At 35.3% G+C, this 21,034-nt stretch overlaps 1 protein-coding gene and 1 long non-coding RNA gene across 2 annotated transcripts in view; one reads left to right on the top strand and one right to left on the bottom strand.

The window, feature by feature from the left end:
• Positions 1-21,034, top strand: part of LOC149568930 (MAC/Perforin domain-containing protein) — a 49,124-nt gene that overhangs the window by 4,670 nt on the left and 23,420 nt on the right. Inside the window, exon 2 of the mRNA XM_089821767.1 lies at positions 7,559-7,797. Within this exon, the coding sequence (XP_089677893.1) occupies positions 7,559-7,797 (239 nt within the window). The remainder of the gene's footprint in view (positions 1-7,558; positions 7,798-21,034) is intronic.
• Positions 10,932-11,642, bottom strand: LOC149568931 (uncharacterized). The gene is made up of 2 exons (XR_016361710.1): positions 11,574-11,642; positions 10,932-11,467 (listed from the first exon to the last, which is right to left on the bottom strand). It is a non-coding gene; the product is annotated as an uncharacterized LOC149568931 (long non-coding RNA).

The raw sequence follows: 21,034 nt of genomic DNA, 5'->3' as shown, positions 1-21,034 counted from the left end.
GATTTCAATGCCCACACAAGTCAATTTGATTGAGTAGGGGAATATAATCTCACGAGGGATGCAAGTCTAGCAAAACATCTAGACACCTTCCAAGAATTTGCTAGAACCATTGAAGAGTTTCATATTCCATCTTGTGGTCCACATGGTCATATGGTTCAACATGCTTGAGTGAAGTCAAACACTGCATGGTGCTGAGGGACCTTAGAAGAAACTTGAGTTTGTGGATAACTTGGAGATTGGAGTAATGGTTATGTAGCATTCTTTGGTTCAAAGGAACATTTTAGTAAGTAGAAAGTGTTGATTATTGATCCAAGTTGCACGGATACCTCCCCACCTCTCGGACCTGCAGAAGTTTGAACTGGTTCGAAGTTTGGTTCCGGTTCGAACTTGGCTTGACCAGGGTTCCATTTCTTGTCTGCTCATTCAAACCAAATTTGAACTTGGGTGAACTAGGCCAAAAAAATTGAACCAAGTTCAGTTCGAACCACATGCTTTTTGGGCCCCACGGACGGCAAAAAAGTGCTTTTTTTTTGCAAAAGTTATTAAGTTGTTGGCATCCACAACCCTACAAGGTTGTTACGAAATGCTTTTGGTGGCCTCTCATTGTCATTTTTTGAAGAATTTGATGTCAACAGCATTGTTGCTGCTGCTGATCCCATTGGCCTTAGCTCTATTGCTGAGTCAATTGATGCCAGAGAAGAAGAAAATGAAGAAGGAGAAGAAGATGATAAGAAGAAGATAAAGATTGAAGAACGTAGAATATTAATAGATTTTTATTCCATTAGTTGAACAAAGAATGTGAAACAATGGTACTTGAACTTGATGCTACAATTTATTTTTAATATTTTGAATCTTTGATGTTGAACTATATGATATGAGCACTATGACAATATGATGGTAAGATCACTATGATTACAAGTTTTTTTTTTTAAAATTTAAATGTGTTTATGCTACTATGCTACATTCTAATTTTAACTCATACTTCATAAATATGTATATATACATATATCTTTTATAATTTTTATATGTTTTGTACTAACAAACCCAAACGAACCCAAACCCCTTTCCAAGATTTTGACGAACTTGCAAATCGGTTCTTGAACTTCGAACTTGGAACCGAACCCAAACCGGTAACTTAGTTATTGATTTATTAAGGTCTAGTTCAGCTGATCATCTGTTGGTAGTTGTGTGTCCTTGTTAACAACTTTTAAGGAGGATAGCTGAGTGTATTCATATCCTTTGTTGAGAGTTCATTGAGGCCTTGTGCTTCTAAAGATGTGTAGTGTGACCACACATGCTAGCTATTATATGTTTGTAACTATGATGAACTAAAGGTGTGTCCCAATTCATGTGCAAAGTTATTTATCTCCTGAATTAGAGGGGGCAGTGTAAGGAATCATTACACATGGTTAGATGAACAAGTTTAAATATTTAAAAGTATGGTTAATAGTTAGTAATAGTTAGTGGGTTAGACTATTAGTTTATGTTTGTTGAGTTGTTGGGTGAATTGGTGCAACTCCCTTGTAAAATAGTTTCATTTGAGGAATAAGTGGAATTACCTGAATTTACATCCTAGAAATGACGGCGATGACAAACTTTGTATAACTATATGTTCAAGTTTGAATAAAATCATCATGTTACTAGGAATTTTATTGTAAAAGTTCAATAGATTTCATCTGTGCTAATTTGATGTTGAATTCCAGGGTGTATTATTTGTGAATCATGCCCTTTAGTCAATCGTCCTATGGAGGGTCCACTTCTCCAATGTAATAATTTTTAAGCTGTAGGTGGTCACATGAAACAATTTTAATTCATCAAATGTAAAGTTTGGTATACTCTTACAAACCTACAACTTCCTAAGAGGAAAATATCAGCAGCCTTCAGAGAGGAGGATCAAAAGTAGCACCAATATAACCTAATGGCTTGATTGAAGGGGGCCACCATACTTTTTTCAGTGGCTAAGATAATTTTGGGGCACTGCGTATAGATCTGGTCCCATGCAGTTTTAATTTTTTGCCTTAAGTTATTGACAAGAAAAATCAGGAAGCTGTAAAAAAAGTTACGACTTGTTAAAACTGTGAATACAAACTCTGAGCATATAAAAATGCAAGAATCAGAACATTCCTCCATCCAAACTCTGAGCAGGAAATTTTCTGTGTTCTAGAAAGAAATACAGAAAGCTTGTGAAACTGGCCTAACATTTTTATTTCAACGTGACAACACTGAAGAGGTTTCAATTGGAAAAATTAAAAAATACATTAATTGGCAGCTAATACAGCTAAAATTCTGTGAAGGAGCTGAAACAGGGCTTTTGCAGGATCATTTGACTGCAAAATTCACCTAAACTTAATCAGCAACAGTTGCGGAGAAAATTTGGAGAAAGGCCCATACAGTTTTCATTGTTTGCCTTAACTTTTCTTATAGTGGGCTTCCTGTGACTAATTTTACCTTCTTCTGAAGAGAGTTGAAGCTCCTTGAACTGCAATTTTTTATTTAATTTCCACTGCTTTGGTGCCATCTGGAATGGGTGCCGTTTCCTCTTTTTTATTTATATTCTTTCCCATGTTTCTGCTAAAATTCTATTTGTTAGCATCATGTTTGCATATATTACTCTGTCAGATTAGGAGTGCCCTTTCTGATATGATATTTAATATTCCAATAGTTGTTTTCTTATTTCACTGGAATTTCCTCGATTACTTGTGAATTCTTAGGCAGACTTGTATTTGTGCCATCATCAACTTTGTCAGTTAAAGTCCATCTATGAAAAGAATTTGAAATGTATTTTAGATTTATTTATGTGCCAACAACTTTGTCAAATAAAGTCCATCTAGTTGAAAAGAATTTGAAATGCGTGTCTATACTTCAGACGACCCTCATTCGATTTCTTGTTTGAAGGAGGTTTATAATATCCTGTATTTTAAGCAATTTCTAATATTTCTTTTTTCTTTTATCCCATTTCATTATCCTGTTTCCTTACCTTCATTATTTCCTTAAATCCTAGAGATGCGTACTTAAATGGTTCCTTCCAAATTCCCATATTAGAAACAGTATATCAATATTTCCTTGCAAGTGTCCATTCAGAAAGAAGTTTCTGAACATTTCCATGCAAACTTCATCACCTCGTTGCTTCTTGATCCATCCTGGAAGCATTTTTAGAGAGATTAGAAGAGTTCATAGAATTAAACTATCATGAAGAGAAAAATATAGATCAATGCTAAAAGCATACGCTATTCTCAGTGTTATAATTAAAACATCATGATCAATATTTAAAGGTATAGTCATAGAATACTTATCTCCTTCTTGTCTAATCTTTCTCAAGAAGGATCTCAGTACACACATAGATATGGATCAATACATAGCTATCTCTTTAAACAATATTGAACAATAATTGTAGACCAGCATTTATACGATGATCCTAGTACCTGCATGCATACTATCTCGTACAATGAATGCCAAAGAACATCTCCATGAATAGAATATCTCAAGGCTTAAGAGTTCTGGTTCAAGATATTTTCTTTAGACCCACTCTGATACCATGTTAAATTTTCTAAACAGAATATATTAATGCAATAATCAAAACCTTTAACATCAAAACACAAGAAAGCCAGACACAATTTTACCCTGAAAAAACCCTCCTACTCGAGGGAAAAATCCAGCCACTCCCAAAAGATGATGCCTTTATTCAGATCTCAAAACAACTACAATTTTTTTTTGCTTATGATTGAATTCTTCAGCTATCAATCAATGGATCTGCCTTCTTCACAGATCTCTCAGTGTCTAATATAATAAACACTTTACTAATGAAAGTGATTCTCAGAATAAGCTTGTAGGTCTATTCACAGATCAAATGGACACTAATTAAGTGTATTTCCAACACCACAGTCTTACTCAAACACATTCAATAGAATCACCAATTAAATTATTCTCAAATGTCTCTGAGTATACATCAATGCTGTAAGAAAGAACTTGACCGCCACACACACACAGACAGCTCCCAATACACATACTCACAGGCAGGCAACTCTCAAGCAACTCTCGATGCAGAATAGCCCAAGCAGATTTTGACCATAGGTAAAAAAATTAATAAATACCGACCATGCTAAGAGACGAAAGGATGAGAAGCAAAAGAACGGATGAAGGCATGAACTGCTCGAGTTGAATCTTTTGTTATAGTTATGTGAAATCACCACCACACAATTAACACAAGATGACACCAATAAAGAGAGATGTTATTGAAAAGAAAATAAACCCGCTGCCACATGAAGAGACACAAAGATGTCAAGTCAGCAAGATGCCATGTCATCCAATGACAAAAGAGAAGACATGATATAGTAATGATGACGCCCATGGAATTCTCCCGATATGTATAACGAACACGAGGAAAGTAGTCTTGGATATGTTAAGCAAGGAGGCTCACAAGAAACAGGAAACAACAGATTGAATGCAAAATAACCAGTTCATAATTGCAGATAAATCTAAGGCATCTCAACACAAGTATGAAGATTCTATCACAGCTACTATTTTAACAGTCTGTCCAAACTATACGAGTCTTTACGATATATAATCTACACTCACCTTCATTGTTTCTCAGGGCATTCCCGTCTCCAGATAGTTCTGCAATCTCTTTGGCAGTGCTGTTGAAATTTAATATGAATCCAAGATTCCTTTTTTTTTTGGGGGGGGGGGCGCATGTCACCCTAGGCTCTTTGATTTATTGCCGCACACCCTTTTAGTAGGAATCTATAACATAAACAGATTGAATCAGCACAGAGTTTGAGGGAAAATCCAGAGTTGTTATTGTTATTGAAGGGAGTCTTCCATGGGACTGAAATTGACTGTCCAATATTTCAGCAGCAGTCCAACTTTCTTGCTGCCTCAAAAATTTCTATTTCTGTTTAGTCAAAAGGAGTGAATGACTGCAAACTCTCTATGCTTATGAAGGTCTTTTTTTATCACCTTGAATAGGCTTGTTCAGGGCAATCTTATTCATGACAGTTTGATGTAGGGTCAATTACAACTGTAAATTACTCAATTAGCCTGCTGATGATGTTTCTCCTGCTTCATTCCTTTCTTTAAAGGAATGTTCTTACACATTCAAGGAGCTTTTGGAGATTGGAACATTCTTCTAGCCATTATAACCACAAGAAAAGATAAGATGTAGTAAAGCATGGCTGACATTCTTTAAAATAAACTCGAAAAATATCCTTACAAGAATTTATACACAGTGCAGACATTACACACAGAGAACTTAAAAAATGACCTTAGATAGTTTCTTTCCTAGAAAATGTTGGAGCTGAAATTCCTGAGAAGTATTGCCCCACAAAATGATGGCTGCAATCAGTTCTAGACAATATGCTACATTGTAGGAGGAGTCAGATAGGCACATTAATGATTAATGGGGAATGTAAAATCATTGAGATACTTAAGTTGTTGAAGTAGAGTACAAATTTGCATAATCTTTGTTAGATCCTTTTTAAGTTAATGGCAAAGATTTTGTTTGGCTTGTTATGGTTTGTTTTCTTGACTAGTTGCTTCCTAGTTGTATGTTTTAATGTACATGTTAACATTGCCTAGAAAATATTTGAACTAGAATGCCTGAACAACATTGCCCCACAAAACAAGGACTGCAAGCAGACCTTTAAGACAAGATGCAACAAATAGGAGGAATTGCTGGCTAAAGTCAGATAGGAACATTAAGTTTTAAGTTTTGACAACTGATGGAGGGTGCAAATCTATTCAGAGTTTCATATCCTCATTGGAATAGTTAATGTGGAATGAATTGCCATTATGTTTGTCATTTTGCTTGAAGCCAATGTTAATTATTTTGTTAGCTTTTGCAGACTTGTAGTCTTCAAAGACAGTTTGTTTTAATTGACTAGTTGTCTTGGAGGTGTATGTAACAATGTACACATTGACATTTTGAAAAAGTGAAATGATAAAATTACGTTGACAATTTGCGAAGTCCTCAAGGCTCAAAGTGATCAATTATCTCACTAAAAAAAATAGAGATTAAACCCTTTTTTTTTTTTTTGCTCAAATAGAGATGGTTTGTATGATCCATGAGAAAACAGTATTCATGTCACGATGAGTCCTATGGTCATTCGCTCAAAATTTATATCTGTAAGATATACCGTTCTCTCCTATGGATTGATGCTCACAAGTATACTTTTGTTAATTAAGCAATTCCCTCTTTTGCTTGTCTGTTACAGTAAATTGCCATTGTATGCCACACTATATAAAATGTTGATATTCATGGGAGTTATGTTTCAAAATCTTTGATTTGTTGTCTCAAACATTTTCTTTCTGAGTTGATGACAATGTTAATTGATGTTTGGGTCAAGGTAACTATTTACCTTGGTTTTACACTACTTTGCTTGCTGTTTATGTTAACTGAGAGTTTATATTCATTTTTATTAATATTTGTCTTTTTATTAACTTTAGATAGAGCTATAATGGGTTGAAACTCATTCTGTTTTTTTGACTAGTCTACAGTTTTTTTATCGTACTCTTCATACATTATTTTTTTTGGCTGACGGAATAATGCTGAGTGGTAAAAAAGAATTGATAAATGAGCTATGTTCCCCAGGGACGCGTACCTGGCCTAAAACCCGGTGTTTCGGGGACGGGTCTGGGACGTCCCCCAGCCGTCCCCAAAAAGTGAAAAAATGCAGGGGACGTGTCAAAAACTTGGGGACGGTTGAGGGGAAAAAGGGGGACGGCCAGAAGTACCCGGTATGGAAAGGGGACGTCCCCTTTCCGTACCGGGTACTTCTGGCAGTCTCCCTTTTTTGTTTGCATAAAATTTAAAAAGTTTAGCATAATTTTTTTTTTAAAAGCCTCCAACTTGGTCGGCCAAGTTGTCCCCACCCCTCCAAATGCCCTAAAAGGTAGTAGAGGCAAAATAGGAGCAGCAGGCTGCTTCATTTTTCTATGTTTTTTTTTAATGTTGAACATGAACATGATTATGATGCATTGATACTTATGACTTTATGGCAGCCCTCTACCTGTTGGGCCTATAGCTTTGGGCATATTTTGATTTTGATTTTCAGATTTATCATATTTATCATTATGACATTATGATATTGAGAATTGTTAATGTTCATTATTCAGTGTTCACTGATATTGATATGCATTTTGACAATTGGGTACTAAAATCGGATATTATTTCCTAGATGGCATTCAAATGTTGTATTTTATGGTTCTATAATGTTTAAATGACATGCTCATATGAATGACATGTATATTTGCAAATTTCAATATATATTTTAAAATTTCTTTATATATATATAGCCGTCCTTGTTTGTTGTCCCCCTTGTCCCCAAAATTGCCAAAAAAATTTGCCGTCCCAGAAACCCGTCCCGCCGTCCCCTGCCGTCCCCGTACCGGAAACTTGGGGGAACATAGTAAATAAGATTTGGCACATCCTAATCAGATTTGTTTTTTATAATTCGGTCCAGTGAAGCTGAATATTTTTGTTAGTTTTAACTTCATAATAAGGAATAGTATGTATTCTGAAATATCTGAAGTCTACAATATGTGTGTTAAAAAATAATTGCAGATGTCAGAGCATTTTAATCAGGAACTCAATATACCAGGGAAAATTCCTTCAGGTATATTCAATGCGATGTTCGAATTCACAGGCTCATGGCAAAAAGATGCATCTGCAACAAAACATCTCGCCTTTGATGGATGGTTTATAACTCTTTACAGCGTAGGGCTTACAAGATCACATATAGTACTACGTGATGCAGTGAAACAAGAGGTTCCATCTGCATGGGACCCTGCAGCATTAGCTGGGTGAGTTTTTCCAGAAGCTGTCACTTTCTAATCTTGTAATTATGTCTCTTCTTAAGGAAGAAATTGGTCAATGATGTTATTTGGGAAAGTTCTTCTCAATTAGTTTAAGAAATCACTGGCAACATTCTTCCTTTCAAATTGTCTCAATTTTATATTTTAAACAGAAGTATATCTAGTTAATTGATTAATTTTTTGATGACAAATGACTCATTCAATTTTATAAATAGCAGTTTCAAGTGGCATGATATCTGTTTGCTTTTGGTCAATAAAGGATATAAAAAGCTGTGTAAGAGGGCCAGCTGAGACAATTTGACAAGTAATTGCTAGGTTTTAGAATAATTAGGCCTCTTCTAACTTGCAGTGAAGAAAAGTCTGTATTGCTGTTTGGTGGTTTTCAAGTTCAACTCATTGGCAGATTTACAGTATCTTGTATTTTAATTGATTGATATGTATCCTGGGAAAACATTGAAGAAGATCATGGTTGTGTTGGATTGTTACCTCTTGTTTATGTTGGTGGGTATTTCTACATTCAGGGTGGGGTAATTCATTGTCTACACATTAAGCAAATAATAAGCAATAATTTATACAATGAATGATAAACAATAAATAGTAAATTTGCAGTTTACATGATGTGTCAGAGACCCAAAAAATATAAGTGTGCTCTGTTGGACCCAAGGAGATGTACTAAATGCTAAATGAAGGCTATTCTTGTTGGTAGAGGAAGATTGGAGATGGTGCTTATAGACATACCCTAGACATGGGCTTTTATGAGCTTATGTTAATTTCATATGCTCCTTGCCTCTTGGGTAAAAGTAAAGGGATTGCCAGTGCCACCTTTTCTTTGTCATTTTCGTACTAGTCCATTCACTAAAGCCATTTAAAAGAACATAGTGTTTTCATGATTCCATTCCCTTTTTCTTTCTTGTGTTAGAATGTTCACTTTTTTTAGCTCAGGTTGAGATGATCTGCAAGGAACCATCCATGTGATGCCTTTCAAGGCACAAAAACACATCAAGGTCTACACATATTATCTCAAACATAATTCATACACTTTGCCTGCACTGAATATCATATTAAATTTGACCCCTGTTTGGATTACTAATGAAGGATCAAAACATATAGAAGCAGTAAAGTTAAGGTCGTTATATTATTATAACATGCTGTTGTCCTGAAATCCAATTTCTTGGCCCAATAAACTTAGAGCTAGAGAATGTAAAAAATAGATCATTTTTAACAGATTGAAATAAAAAAATTGAAGACAACAATCTAAAATCTAAATCTGAACATAAATAGAAACTCTGAAATTTTTAAAATAGAACCCTACTAGATATTAAGATAACTTCATGGAAAACAAATATGAAAAGTCAAAAACTTGAGATGAAACATGGGTGGCTATGATGGAGTACAATGAGAACTAGAGCCATCACATTTCATATTAGGGACACCACTAGTTCTAGATTGATCACTAGAAACCTGATAAAGAAAATCACAGTAACCAACAGAAAATGTAGTTCTCATTGGGAACCAAATAACTTGAGAATATATACCTTATTTTTCTTTCAACTTCATGTCCAACATGTATCTCTTCTATGCACCTTTGTTTAATCTGAAGTATTGTGCACGGTGTTAGCTAGATAGCTTGGATAGGAAATACTGAATATGTAACTGCATTATTTTTATCCGTTGTTATGAATTATCCCATTAGTTGGTTATCAACACAATAGATCTAGTGTCAGTAGAGATTTGGTATCCCTTGATGCTCATCTACATAAGGCATTGGTAATTTGGGATCAATACCAACTACATTTCCATCACCCCTCAAATTTGGATTACAAATAAAATAATTTAAATAATTTGATGAAACCGGTACATCTAATTATAAAGTTCATAATGCCTCTGCTCCAATGGGGACATAAGTATCTACTGTCACAACCTTTTCACTTTTGTTGGAGCATAGTCCACTTATTTGTGGGCTATATAAAACTAACTTATATAGATTTTCCATTTTTAATGAGTAATATATATCTTGTTCGGGAGTAATTATAACAATAAGATTCCACAAAGTGAACTACACTACTTGAATACCTAGTGATTTGCAACTAAAGTAAAATTTTAGTCAACATTAAATAGATGCTATTCTCATACCTTCTGAACTTTGAAGTAATTAACTTAATAGTCATCTGTTGAAGCTTTAATTTTGTTTCTGTTCTTCACTCGAACTGTTCTTACAAGTAAGTCAATGCTACAACTACTGGTTGTCAGGTTGATGTTTTAGCTTTTACTAAACCAGTTGAGTAAATTGAACTGCACCAATTCCTTCTTTAAAGAATCAGGTGGATTGTAGGGTCATTTTGTCAGGGGTCAGACCTTTCGATTGATTGGCTTTACAGGTCTCAGCTAATCTTCAAAATAATGACAGTTGAGCAACAATCAAATCACTGAAAATACATTTATATTTGCTGACACTGTACTCATAGTCTCAGGGCTCCTGTTGGATATTAAGGTAAATTCACCTGAATTGGGGATCAATACTGGCCACTGCATTCCTCCTCAATGTGTAGCGGCTACTAGGGTCTACATATTTTCTCATTCTAGATCTGTTATATCAGAAATTTCTTGATCAAGAGGGGGAGCACCCTTTCTCCATTCCATAAGACTTATCTAGACGCATGTTCCAACTTCAAATCTACTACAGGATGATCAGTGACTACAGACCTCACACTGCTTATAGTTGCATCCAAAACTTACTATTTCTGAGCTTAACCTATATAATATTGATTACTTATTATCTAAGTTGCCGGTTCGTGGTTCGGTTCCGGGTTTGGGTTCGAGAACCGGTTCGCTGGTTCGACAAAATTTTGGAAAGGGGTTTGGGTTCGTTTGGGTTCGTTAGTACAAAAACATGTAAAAATTATATATATATATATATATATATATATATATATATATATATATATATATATATATATATATATATATATATATATATATATATATATATATATATACATTTTTATGAAGCATGAGTTAAAATTAGAATGTAGCATAGTACCATAAACACATTTAAAACTTTAAAACAGCATAGCCATAAACAATAACATATCAATGTATCATGGTGAGCATACCATCATATAGTAACATAATTCAATCAACTTCAACATCAAAGATGAAAGATTCAAAACATTTAAAATATCAAGTTCAAGTGTCATTGTTTCACGTTCAATGTTTAACAGTAACTAATAGAATGAAAATCTATTAAAATTCTGAATTTCTAGTTCTAAGTTCTTCATTCTTCATCTTCATCTTCTTCATATTCATCTTCTTCTTCTTCATCTTCTTCTTCATCTCCTCCTTCTTCGCCTACGCTATTACTTGCACCAAGGCCAATGGGATCAGCAGCAGAATCAACAATGGTATTGGCATCAAAGTTATCAAAATCATCAATTGTAAGCGCAGTAGTGGAAGCATCCAAGTCCGCAATCTTTGCATCTACATCCCACTTCTTTGTCTCCCCTTCTTTGTATTCTTGACTCTTGTGTGAAAGAAGGCGCAAGTTGTTATGCACAAATACCAGGTTCTCGGCTTTTTTTGATTGCAACCTATTGCGCTTCACCGAGTGGATGAAAGAATAGGTGCTCCAATTTCTTTCTGATGCAGAAGAACTAGCAACCTATAAAGACAACATAGGGTAGGCAATTAAAAAGGAATTAATTCAATCTTATTAAAAAATTCTTTTGAAGATAAAGTGAGCTAATTTAAAAAAAAATAAAACTTACTTGTGATATAACTTTGATTGCAAGGGGCTGCAATGTTCGGAATTTTTGGCCATGGAGGTACCACCAACCATTAGCATGCTTCTTGAACCGATGACGAAGAGCATCATTACTTAGACCTGTAGCATTGACAAATGCTATGAACTCATCCATGATTACATCTCTTATATCATCATCAGGAAATATTCTTCTAAATGCTGCCTGGTACCCGTCAGACACTTCCATATCTCTGTATGGTGGCAACCTTCCTGGTAGATCACAATATTGTGAGCTATAGTATTTGGGGGTCAAGACATAGGCAAGCAAATGTAATGGAGTGGTCATTTTGTTCCATCTTTCATCAATAATTTTTTGCACTTGTTTGAAAAAGGTCTCTTGCGGATCTTGCTCCTGCTCATTTATAACTTGCCTGATCTTCTCAATCATTGAGTCTATGCCATCATAGATCTCTCCAAGGCAAGGCCTATCCATGTCAGTGTAGCTAAGCATGCTCATAATGGGCTCAGTGATCTTAAGGAGATATTCCACACGTTCCCACCATGAGTCAGCCAATAGCCTATCCTTTATTTTGTTTGCCCTTTCAGTGTTCTTTTGCTTCCATACACCCCAATTGTTGCTGATAACCATACCTTGAAGTGCATCTTTCACTTGCACAAGTCGTCTTAAGACGATTATATGTGATGCAAAACGGGTCTCAGCAACCTGTGACATAAATTAGAGCAAAAAACAACTATTAGATACATATTTTAGAAAACTAAGAAAAGTATACACATTGGCAATTGCACAAGTAAAATATGAAAAATCAGAAATTGTCAAATATTAAAAATTAAATTACTAATTTGAGTTCAAGTTCATTTACCTTCAATAGCTCCAATTTTGAGTAGTTCCTGAAAAGAGATTGAGTCATGTGGTGGTTTGTGACAAACATTTGTATGTCCTCAGCCTCTTCATACACTGTTTTGATCCACTCAATTTGGTTCCCAATCTTTTGTAGCATAAGATTGAGTGAATGGACTGCACAAGGTGTCCAAAAGATATGTGGATATCGTGATTCAACCAACAAACCTGCTGCTCTACAATTCTTTGCGTTGTCCGTTATGACTTGGACAACGTTTCTTGCACCCACTTGTTCAATGGCCTCAATTAAGATATCAGCAATAAATGGCCCATCTTTTACTTTGCCCTCACAATCCACCGCTTTCAGAAACATTGCCCCTTTAGGGGACACCGCAAGGACATTGATCAAGGGACGGTTCCTAGAATCCTTCCAACCATCTGAAACAATTGTCACCCCTGTCTCAACCCATGAGTCCCTTATGGGGTTCAATTGATTTTCAACCCGTTGGACCTCATCATCCAACAAGGTGGTGTGCACTTTCTCATAACCGGGGCCACAATACCCTTTTGGAGCTTCATTGGCACCCCTCAACATGTCCTTCCAAAACGGAGAGCGGACAACATTAAAAGACAACCCATTTGCATAGAGGCATCTTCCCACCTTAATGTCAGCAATATCCCGGGCCTTGTTTTGAAAAGAAGTTTCTATTGGCCCCTTTCTTTTGTGTACAATGGGGACAGATTCAGTGTCAGTGTCCATTGTAGTATTGAAAAAGGGATGGTCTTGTACAATAACATCTGAGGGGGGCTGCATTCCCTTAGCTTTTTTACTTTTATTGCTACTACTACCGAGTTCTATTGCCCTGTGTCCTTCTCTCTCTTCTGCTGCCTCATGCTCTTCAATATATTTTAAGATGGTGTGATTTGGTATAGGGACACCATTTTTGCTAGGGCATTTCTTGACTCCTCTTCCAGTATAACCACATAGATGGCCTACCACACGATAATAAGAACTATTTCTTTCTACATCACATCCTCGACATCTCCAATGGAATGCACCACCTCCTGGAATGGGTTTTATAATGTCTACATACTTCCATAGAGGAGAATCAGAGTTGGTTTCCATTCTTTGTTCGGTGTTGCCTATTGATGAAGAGGTAGATGACATTACTTTCGAACCTTTCCCTATGGCAATAAATTACTAATTAGATATATGTTCATAATCTATATGCAAGAAAATGACGAATTTTGAAATAATGGAAAAGATTCAAGAACTTAGAACATATGAAGATTGAAAGAGAAATGAAAAAAATTGGAAAAACTAGAACAAAACAATAGTAAATGGAATAAGATCTTACCTCTTGGTCCTTTTCCAGCCATTGCAAGTTTGCAAATGTGTATAAATGATGCACAAACACTTCAAGAACACCAACAAGTCAATCTTCAAACTCCTCCTTGCACAATCGGATGCTTGCTCAAAAACTTATGTGCTCTCCTTCAAGGCAAAACAACCTATTTAGAAACAACAAATGACTATGAGAGAGCAAAAAACCAATTCATAACACCTTTTTAGGGTACGTGGACCCCAAAAATGATTAAAAAATGCAAATAAATAACTTTATTTCCGTGTCCGTGGGCGGGTTCTTGGCTGGGTTCGAACCTGGTTCGATTTTCCCAGCTTGGTCCGCCTGGGTTCGAACCATGGTTCGAACCAGTTCGAACCAGGGTTCGAACCAGTTCGAACCAGGGTTCGAAAATCGAACCTTGGGCGAACCTTGGTCGAACCGGACCAGAATCTCGAACCGGTTCGAACCAGTTCGAGGTCCGGAGGGGGGGGAGGGGTACTCGTGTAATTTAGCTTATTATCTGTAGCCACAGAAACAAGTGGTATTTAGGCATTATTATATGTTGTGGACTTCTGTAGCATCAAGAGATTTTTGGAGAAGGTGCTTTTGTAGAGTGGCCATTGACTGAATGCCTTCTCAAGGGTGAAATATTTCAAGTCTTGATATATCTCTTGTTGCAGCACTCTTTCAATACATCAATGCATATTCCAAGTGGCCTTTGTGTTGAAATATTTCCACAAGCAAGCTAGCATGGCAGAATTATCTGGGGTAGGATGCCCCATTAACTTGTTTCTTTATGTTATTGAAAGTGATGCAACAATCTTCTTGGGTATAAGCCTTACAATTATGACAAGATGCAGTCAGTAAACGATCCTAAGTGGGGATTGCTAGCTACAGCCTTGTCTTTACTGCCTTCCCTGATTTGTTGCAAACTTGCAAGTCAAATATGAAATTGTAATTAACTGATTTATTTAATTTGGAGAAGCAAAGCTACATTTAAAGGATTTACAAGAACAATATTTCTAAATGAAATAATCATTAACGGAAACTGAAAATATAAACTAGCCATACTTGCTTAAGTACATTAAGTAACCATTAAAAAAGAAATATTGCTAATAGTACTCTAATACTTGCCCTTACTAGTCATTTTATCAATGGTCCCTTGAATTTTACAAACTTGTCCAGGCCCAAAAATGTGATATCCCTGTCAAAATAAATCCATATAATTAAATAATAAATAGATAAAACAATAATAAAATACTAATAATATTAAATTTTCCATATTCATTGCATAATATATTAATATTAAATATGAGAACTAAATATTATTATTTATAATATATAAAATAAATATTTATACAGTGGTAAATATATTATGCAATCGTATTAAAATAATATTATTAATATTAATAATAATATATATTAATAAGAAATATAATTATTAATATAATATGTATTTTGTTTTTAAATATAACATGTTTAATTAATATAATTGATATAATTAATTTATTAATATAATATAATATTTATGAAAATACATGACATTTAATTAAAAAAACTATATATAGAGAGTTTTAACATTGAGAGATCATCATTCAGAAATGGAGAAACTTTCAAGAAAATATATACAAGTGTCTACAATTCCTAGAAAAATAATTAAATTAAAGGTCTCAATAAGGGACATTACAATTGGTATCAGAGCTAAAAATTCTGCCTGCCTGTAAGGTGTATCACACAATTTTTTGCAGAAAAATATCATAAGAAAATATTCAGGCCCATGTTCTTCAAAGTTTGACAGCTAAACATTATATTGGGACCCGAAATATTTGTGGGAAAGAAATATTCTTGTCTATGTATTGAGTGATCATAAATAATAATATGTGGGGCCAAAGCACACCATCATATAGGCTAAAGTTTAGGGTTGGAATGAATTCATCTGAGAACTATCGAGACCCATTTAAATTTTGAATTGATGATGGGAAATTTTAGAGATTGTTATGTCCACTAGAATCTCTAATTATTATGGGGCTTACATTTTGAAGTTGATATTCTCGTGAATATTTTCCATAGATTGTTGTGGCTTCCTTGAAAAGTCGTATTATTTTGAGAATACAATCAGGCAAAATATTCCATAAAGGCAATGCTTCTATTTGTTGGACACTGTTTGCCTTCCTGTAGGTCGCCAAGACTACATTGATGTTCGGTGAATATGTGAAACTTTAATATTGTATGGGAAGAGAATTAAATAAAAAATATTTTGGACTTGCCATAATATTACATGTGGAGCCGTAGTTGCAGTGGTCTAAATATATATATAATCTGGCCTTCAAAAACTATAGTGCCGAAGTAAACCACTGGACCAAGCTCATCATGAGTGCTGGGATAGATACCTGAAGCAATAGATTAGAGGTTGCTATTGATGAGGAAGCAAAAATATCAATAAATTCAAAGAGACCAACAACTGAAATCCTTCATGGGGAGGGTTTATTTGAGCAATAGATACTAGAACAAGAGCGAAATTATTCCTTGGTTGCTCCAAACATGCCTAGGAAAGAGATATTTAAAGGGTTACTTAATTTGGAAGGAAGTTAGAATTATTCCGAGAACTTTTGTAGAAGCTACAAACAAAATGAATCATTCATTAGAAGGGTCGTAACTACAAATTCCTTATTTGAATGAGTTAGAAGCCGTTTCATATCTTGGAGGTCTCATTTCAAATAAGAGATAGCAACATGTAAATTTACAGTTGGGAAAAGGAGTTGATACTGATCTTTATGAACTCATCTCCATATATTTGCGATGAAAAATTTATTTGCGATGAAAAACTTATTATTCGATGAAATATTGGTAGTGAAAATATATGGGACTGCACTCATCGGGCCTTAATAAGGCATTGCCCACCTTCTTTCGGAATTGATTATTGAATAACTTTATTTAAGTTTGATGCAAATGAGTTTTCAATTATGGTTCTTGAGGTGGCCAAATTCTAAAATGTCGTTTGGAGAACCTGCCAAGAATTGTAACAACTTCTATCCTTGCAGAATTTGGAAAATGTTGGTAAGCAAAAACTAATTTTGGAAGTACTTCCATAGTTGGTTTGAATATTGTATGGGAAGATAATTAAATAAACAATACTTTGGACTTGCCATAATATTATATGTGGTGTCAGATTTAATTTTTGATATGTTGGGTAAGCTATTCGCTAGGAGCTGTAGTTGTGGTGGTCTCAATACATATATAATCTGGTCTTCAAAAACTATAGCATCGATGTAAACCATTGGACCAAGCTCATCATGAGCGCTGGGATAGATACCTAAAGCAATAGAGTAGAGGTTGCTATTGATGAAGCAAAAATATCTATAAATTCGAAGAGACCAACAACTGAAATCCTTCATGGGAGGGTTCATTTGAGCAATATATTCTAGAACAAGAGTAAAATTATTCCTTGGTTGCTCCAAATATGCTTAGGAAAGAGATATTTAAAGGGTTGCTTAATTTGGAAGGGAGTTAGAATTATTCTGGGAAATTTTGCAGGAGCTACAGACAAAATGAATCATTCATTAGAAGGGTCGTTATTGCGGACTCCTTATTTGAATGAGTTAGAAGCTGTTTCATATTCTGGAGGTTTCGTTTCAAATAAGAGATGGAACATGTAAATTCACAATTTGCAAAAGAATTGATATTGATCTTTATGAACTCATCTCCACATATTTGTGATGAAAACTTTATTTGCATTTACCCAATGAGATATTGGTAGCGAAAATATATGGGACTACACTCATTGGGCCTCAATAAGGCATTGCCCACCTTCTCTCAGAATCGATTATGGAATAACTTTATTTAAGTTTGATGCAAATGAGTCTTCGGTTATGGTTCTTGAGGTGGCCAAATTTTGGAGAACTTGGAAAGAATTTTAATGGCTTCTTTCTTTGCAGAGTTTGGAAAATATTGGTAAGCAAAAGCTAATTTTGGAAGTACTTCCATAGTTGGTCGGAATATTGTATGAGAAGAGAATAAAATAAAAAATGCTTTGGACTTGCCATAATATAATATGTGGTGTTAGATTTAATATTTGATATGTTGGGTAAGCTATTCATCAGGAGTCGTAGTTGCTATAGTCTGAATACATATATAATCCGGCCTTCAAAAACTATAGCGCCAAAGTAAACCACTGGACCAAGCTCATCATGAGCACTAGGATAGATACCTAAAGCAATAGAATAGAGGTTGCTATTGATGAAGAAGTAAAAATATCTGTAAATTCGAAGAGACCAATAGGTGAAATCCTTCATGGGGATAGTTCATTTGAGCAATATATTCTAGAACAAGAGTGAAATTATTCCTTGGTTGCTCCAAATATGCTTAGGAAAGAGATATTTAAAAGGTTCCTTAATTTGGTAGGAAGTTAGAATTATTCCGGGAACTTTTGTAGGAGCTACAGACAAAATGAATCATTCATTAGAAGGGTTGTTACTATAGACTCCTTGTTTGAATGAGTTAGAAGCCGTTTCATATTCTAGAGGTTTCGTTTTAAATAAGAGATAGCAACAAGTAAATTTACAGTTGGCGAAAAAGTTGATACCGATCTTTATGAACTCATCTCCATATATTTGTGATGAAAAATTTATTTGCATTTACCCGATGAAATATTGGTATCGAAAATATATGGGACTACACTCATTGGGTCTTAATAAGGCATTGCTCACCTTCTCTCAGAATCTATTATTGAATAACTTTATTTAAGCTTGGTGCAAATGAGTTTTCCATTATGGTTCTTGAGGTGGCCAAATTCTGAAATGACGTTTTGAGAACCTGCCAAGAATTGTAATGGCTTCTTTCCCTGCAGAGTTTGGAAAATATTGGTAAGCAAAAGATAATTTTGGAAGTACTGTTAGGCAGATTTAATTCTTGAAGCCCTAGAATCAAAGCTTGTCAAAGACTTCTTCTGGAAGTATGCATAGTATATATGGTATTCACAATCTCAGACTTCCATATTAATCTTTCTTAGACTTCCATATTAATTTTTATATACAGTACACCACTGCCGATTTATGTTAATCATGAGACATTTTTATATCAAAAAAATCCTCCGTAGCCATATTTTTGAACTAACGATTGACATTTAATTTTTATCTTTGACATTTGGCATTGATCAATAATGAGGTATCATTATATAAAATGATTTAATTCTGTATATTTTTGTTTTTTTGTGTCTATATATATAAGCGTACCCAAATGCATTAAAGACACCTATTTTTTTTTTCATGTATCCACATATGGGGTTCTTGTACCCACCCCCTCATCTGAACTGCCGAGAAGTAGACTTCTTATCATCAACAAAAACATACCCAATCGGAGTCTGTAAAACCAATTAGCTGAGGATCTTTTCTTTTGCTATACAGAATGCCAAAAGTCTAGTGTCCCTTTCACATATCTCAGTACATGCTTCACTACAACCCAATGTTCTGCCTTAGGGGCTGTCATGAACTAGGGTTCGTCATAAAATGAGATATGTAGCTCACAAAATAACTTAGATCAAGTCTAGTGGTCATAAGATAGATGAGGCTGCCTACTAGTAGCTTGAAAGCTGACTCATTCACCACAAGCGAATATGATTTGGCTTTTTGTTTCAGCCCTTGCTCCATAGGTTTATATGAAAGCTTGCAGTCAACCATCTTGAACTTATTTAGCAACTCCTAGCATACTTAGACTGAGAAATAAAGATGTTGCCACCTGCCTGCCAAACGGTAAACCGCTACGCTGAGACAAGAATTCAGATGTCCCAAATCAGTCATATCAAATGCATGATAAAATTCAATTTAATCTGCTTAAGCAACTATGCCCCATTACTATTAATGATAATATCATCAACATAGATTACAAGAAAAATGATGTCATTACTAGTGCTTTTGACATACAATTTTGGGTCCGAAGGATTCCTTTGACAACCCTGCACAACCAAATAGGTATCAGTTTCGATGTACCAAGCCTTGGGGGCCTTCTTGAGGTCATAAAGAACCTTAACCAGTTTGCATACCTTGAGCTCTTTGCCTGCAACTTTGAAACTAGGAGGTTGTGACATATAGACTTCTTCCTCTAAATCACCATTGAGGAAGACACTCTTTATGCCCATTAAATGGACTTTCCAACCAAGTGCTGCAAAGGCTGGAACCAATCTCATGGTGCTTATCTATGGTGTAGAAGCAAAGGTTTCCACATAGTCGATGCTTTCTTTTTGTGAGAAGCCCTCAGCCACCAAGCAAGCTTTGTACTTCTCAAGAGTTCCATCAGCTATGTACTTCACTTTATAGACACATTTGTAGCCTATAAGTTTCATCTTGGGTGGAAAATCTGATAAAAGTGTTGTTCTTGAGAAGACTAGGATACTCAGCTTCCATAGCCTTCTCCCATTCAAGCATCCCTTTTGCCTCTGAATGAGTTTGGGGCTCATAAATACTCTAAATGTTGGCCATAAGAAACAAATTGGCTGAGTTCTTGCACTGACCTTTGAAAGATCTACCCGCAACCAACTCATCATCTTGAACATCATTGATAGGTTTTTCACGCCACTTAGTCTCGAGAGTAGAACCAACTATTTCCAAATTAGAATGAGCATCATGACTTGGGCTGCTCGGAATGAAATCATTTGAATGTTGATTCTGGTTATCCCGAGGGAAACCTGGTGTTACAATGTCATGCCTAGAAGATTGCACCACTATAGATTTAGAATCTTCAGAATCCCTCTCATCCAGTGAAGTGAATGAATGCCTAACAGCCAAAATTATTTTCTTCATAGGCAGATCTTTAGGACTTTGGATAGGAAAAGAGAGCAGAAAGGGCCCACATTCTTCATCAAAAACCACATCTCTGCTGAATGTGAGATGATCAATGTCCACATCAATTAATTGATAGGATTTGTGATTGTCACTATATCTCCTAAGCATCAACTTATAAATTTTGGAATCCAGTCTAGTCCTCTTTGCATTTGGAATCCAAGCATAAGACATTGAACCAAAAACCATTAGGTGACTAATTTGGCTTCCTCTTAGACCATGCTTCTTCTGATCTTCTTGACGGTGTGTGTGGGAGATCTATTCAGAAGCTACATTGCAGTATATGCTGCCTTTGCCCAAAACTTCTTGGGAACATGTCAATGCTCCAAGGTAGATTGGGCCATTTCTGTAATAGTATGTTTTCTTCTCTCAACAACACCAGTTTGCTGAGGAGTGTAGGGTGTGGCTAGTTGACACTTAATATTGTGTTAAGCACATAAGTTGAATA

This window comes from Cupressus sempervirens, chromosome 3 (assembly GCF_028749045.1).
Source record: "Cupressus sempervirens isolate cs-2001-9-10 chromosome 3, ASM2874904v1, whole genome shotgun sequence".
Lineage (NCBI taxonomy): Eukaryota > Viridiplantae > Streptophyta > Pinopsida > Cupressales > Cupressaceae > Cupressus > Cupressus sempervirens.
The sequence above is the reverse complement of the archived record's forward strand: the minus strand, read 5'-3'. Positions and strand labels throughout refer to the sequence as shown.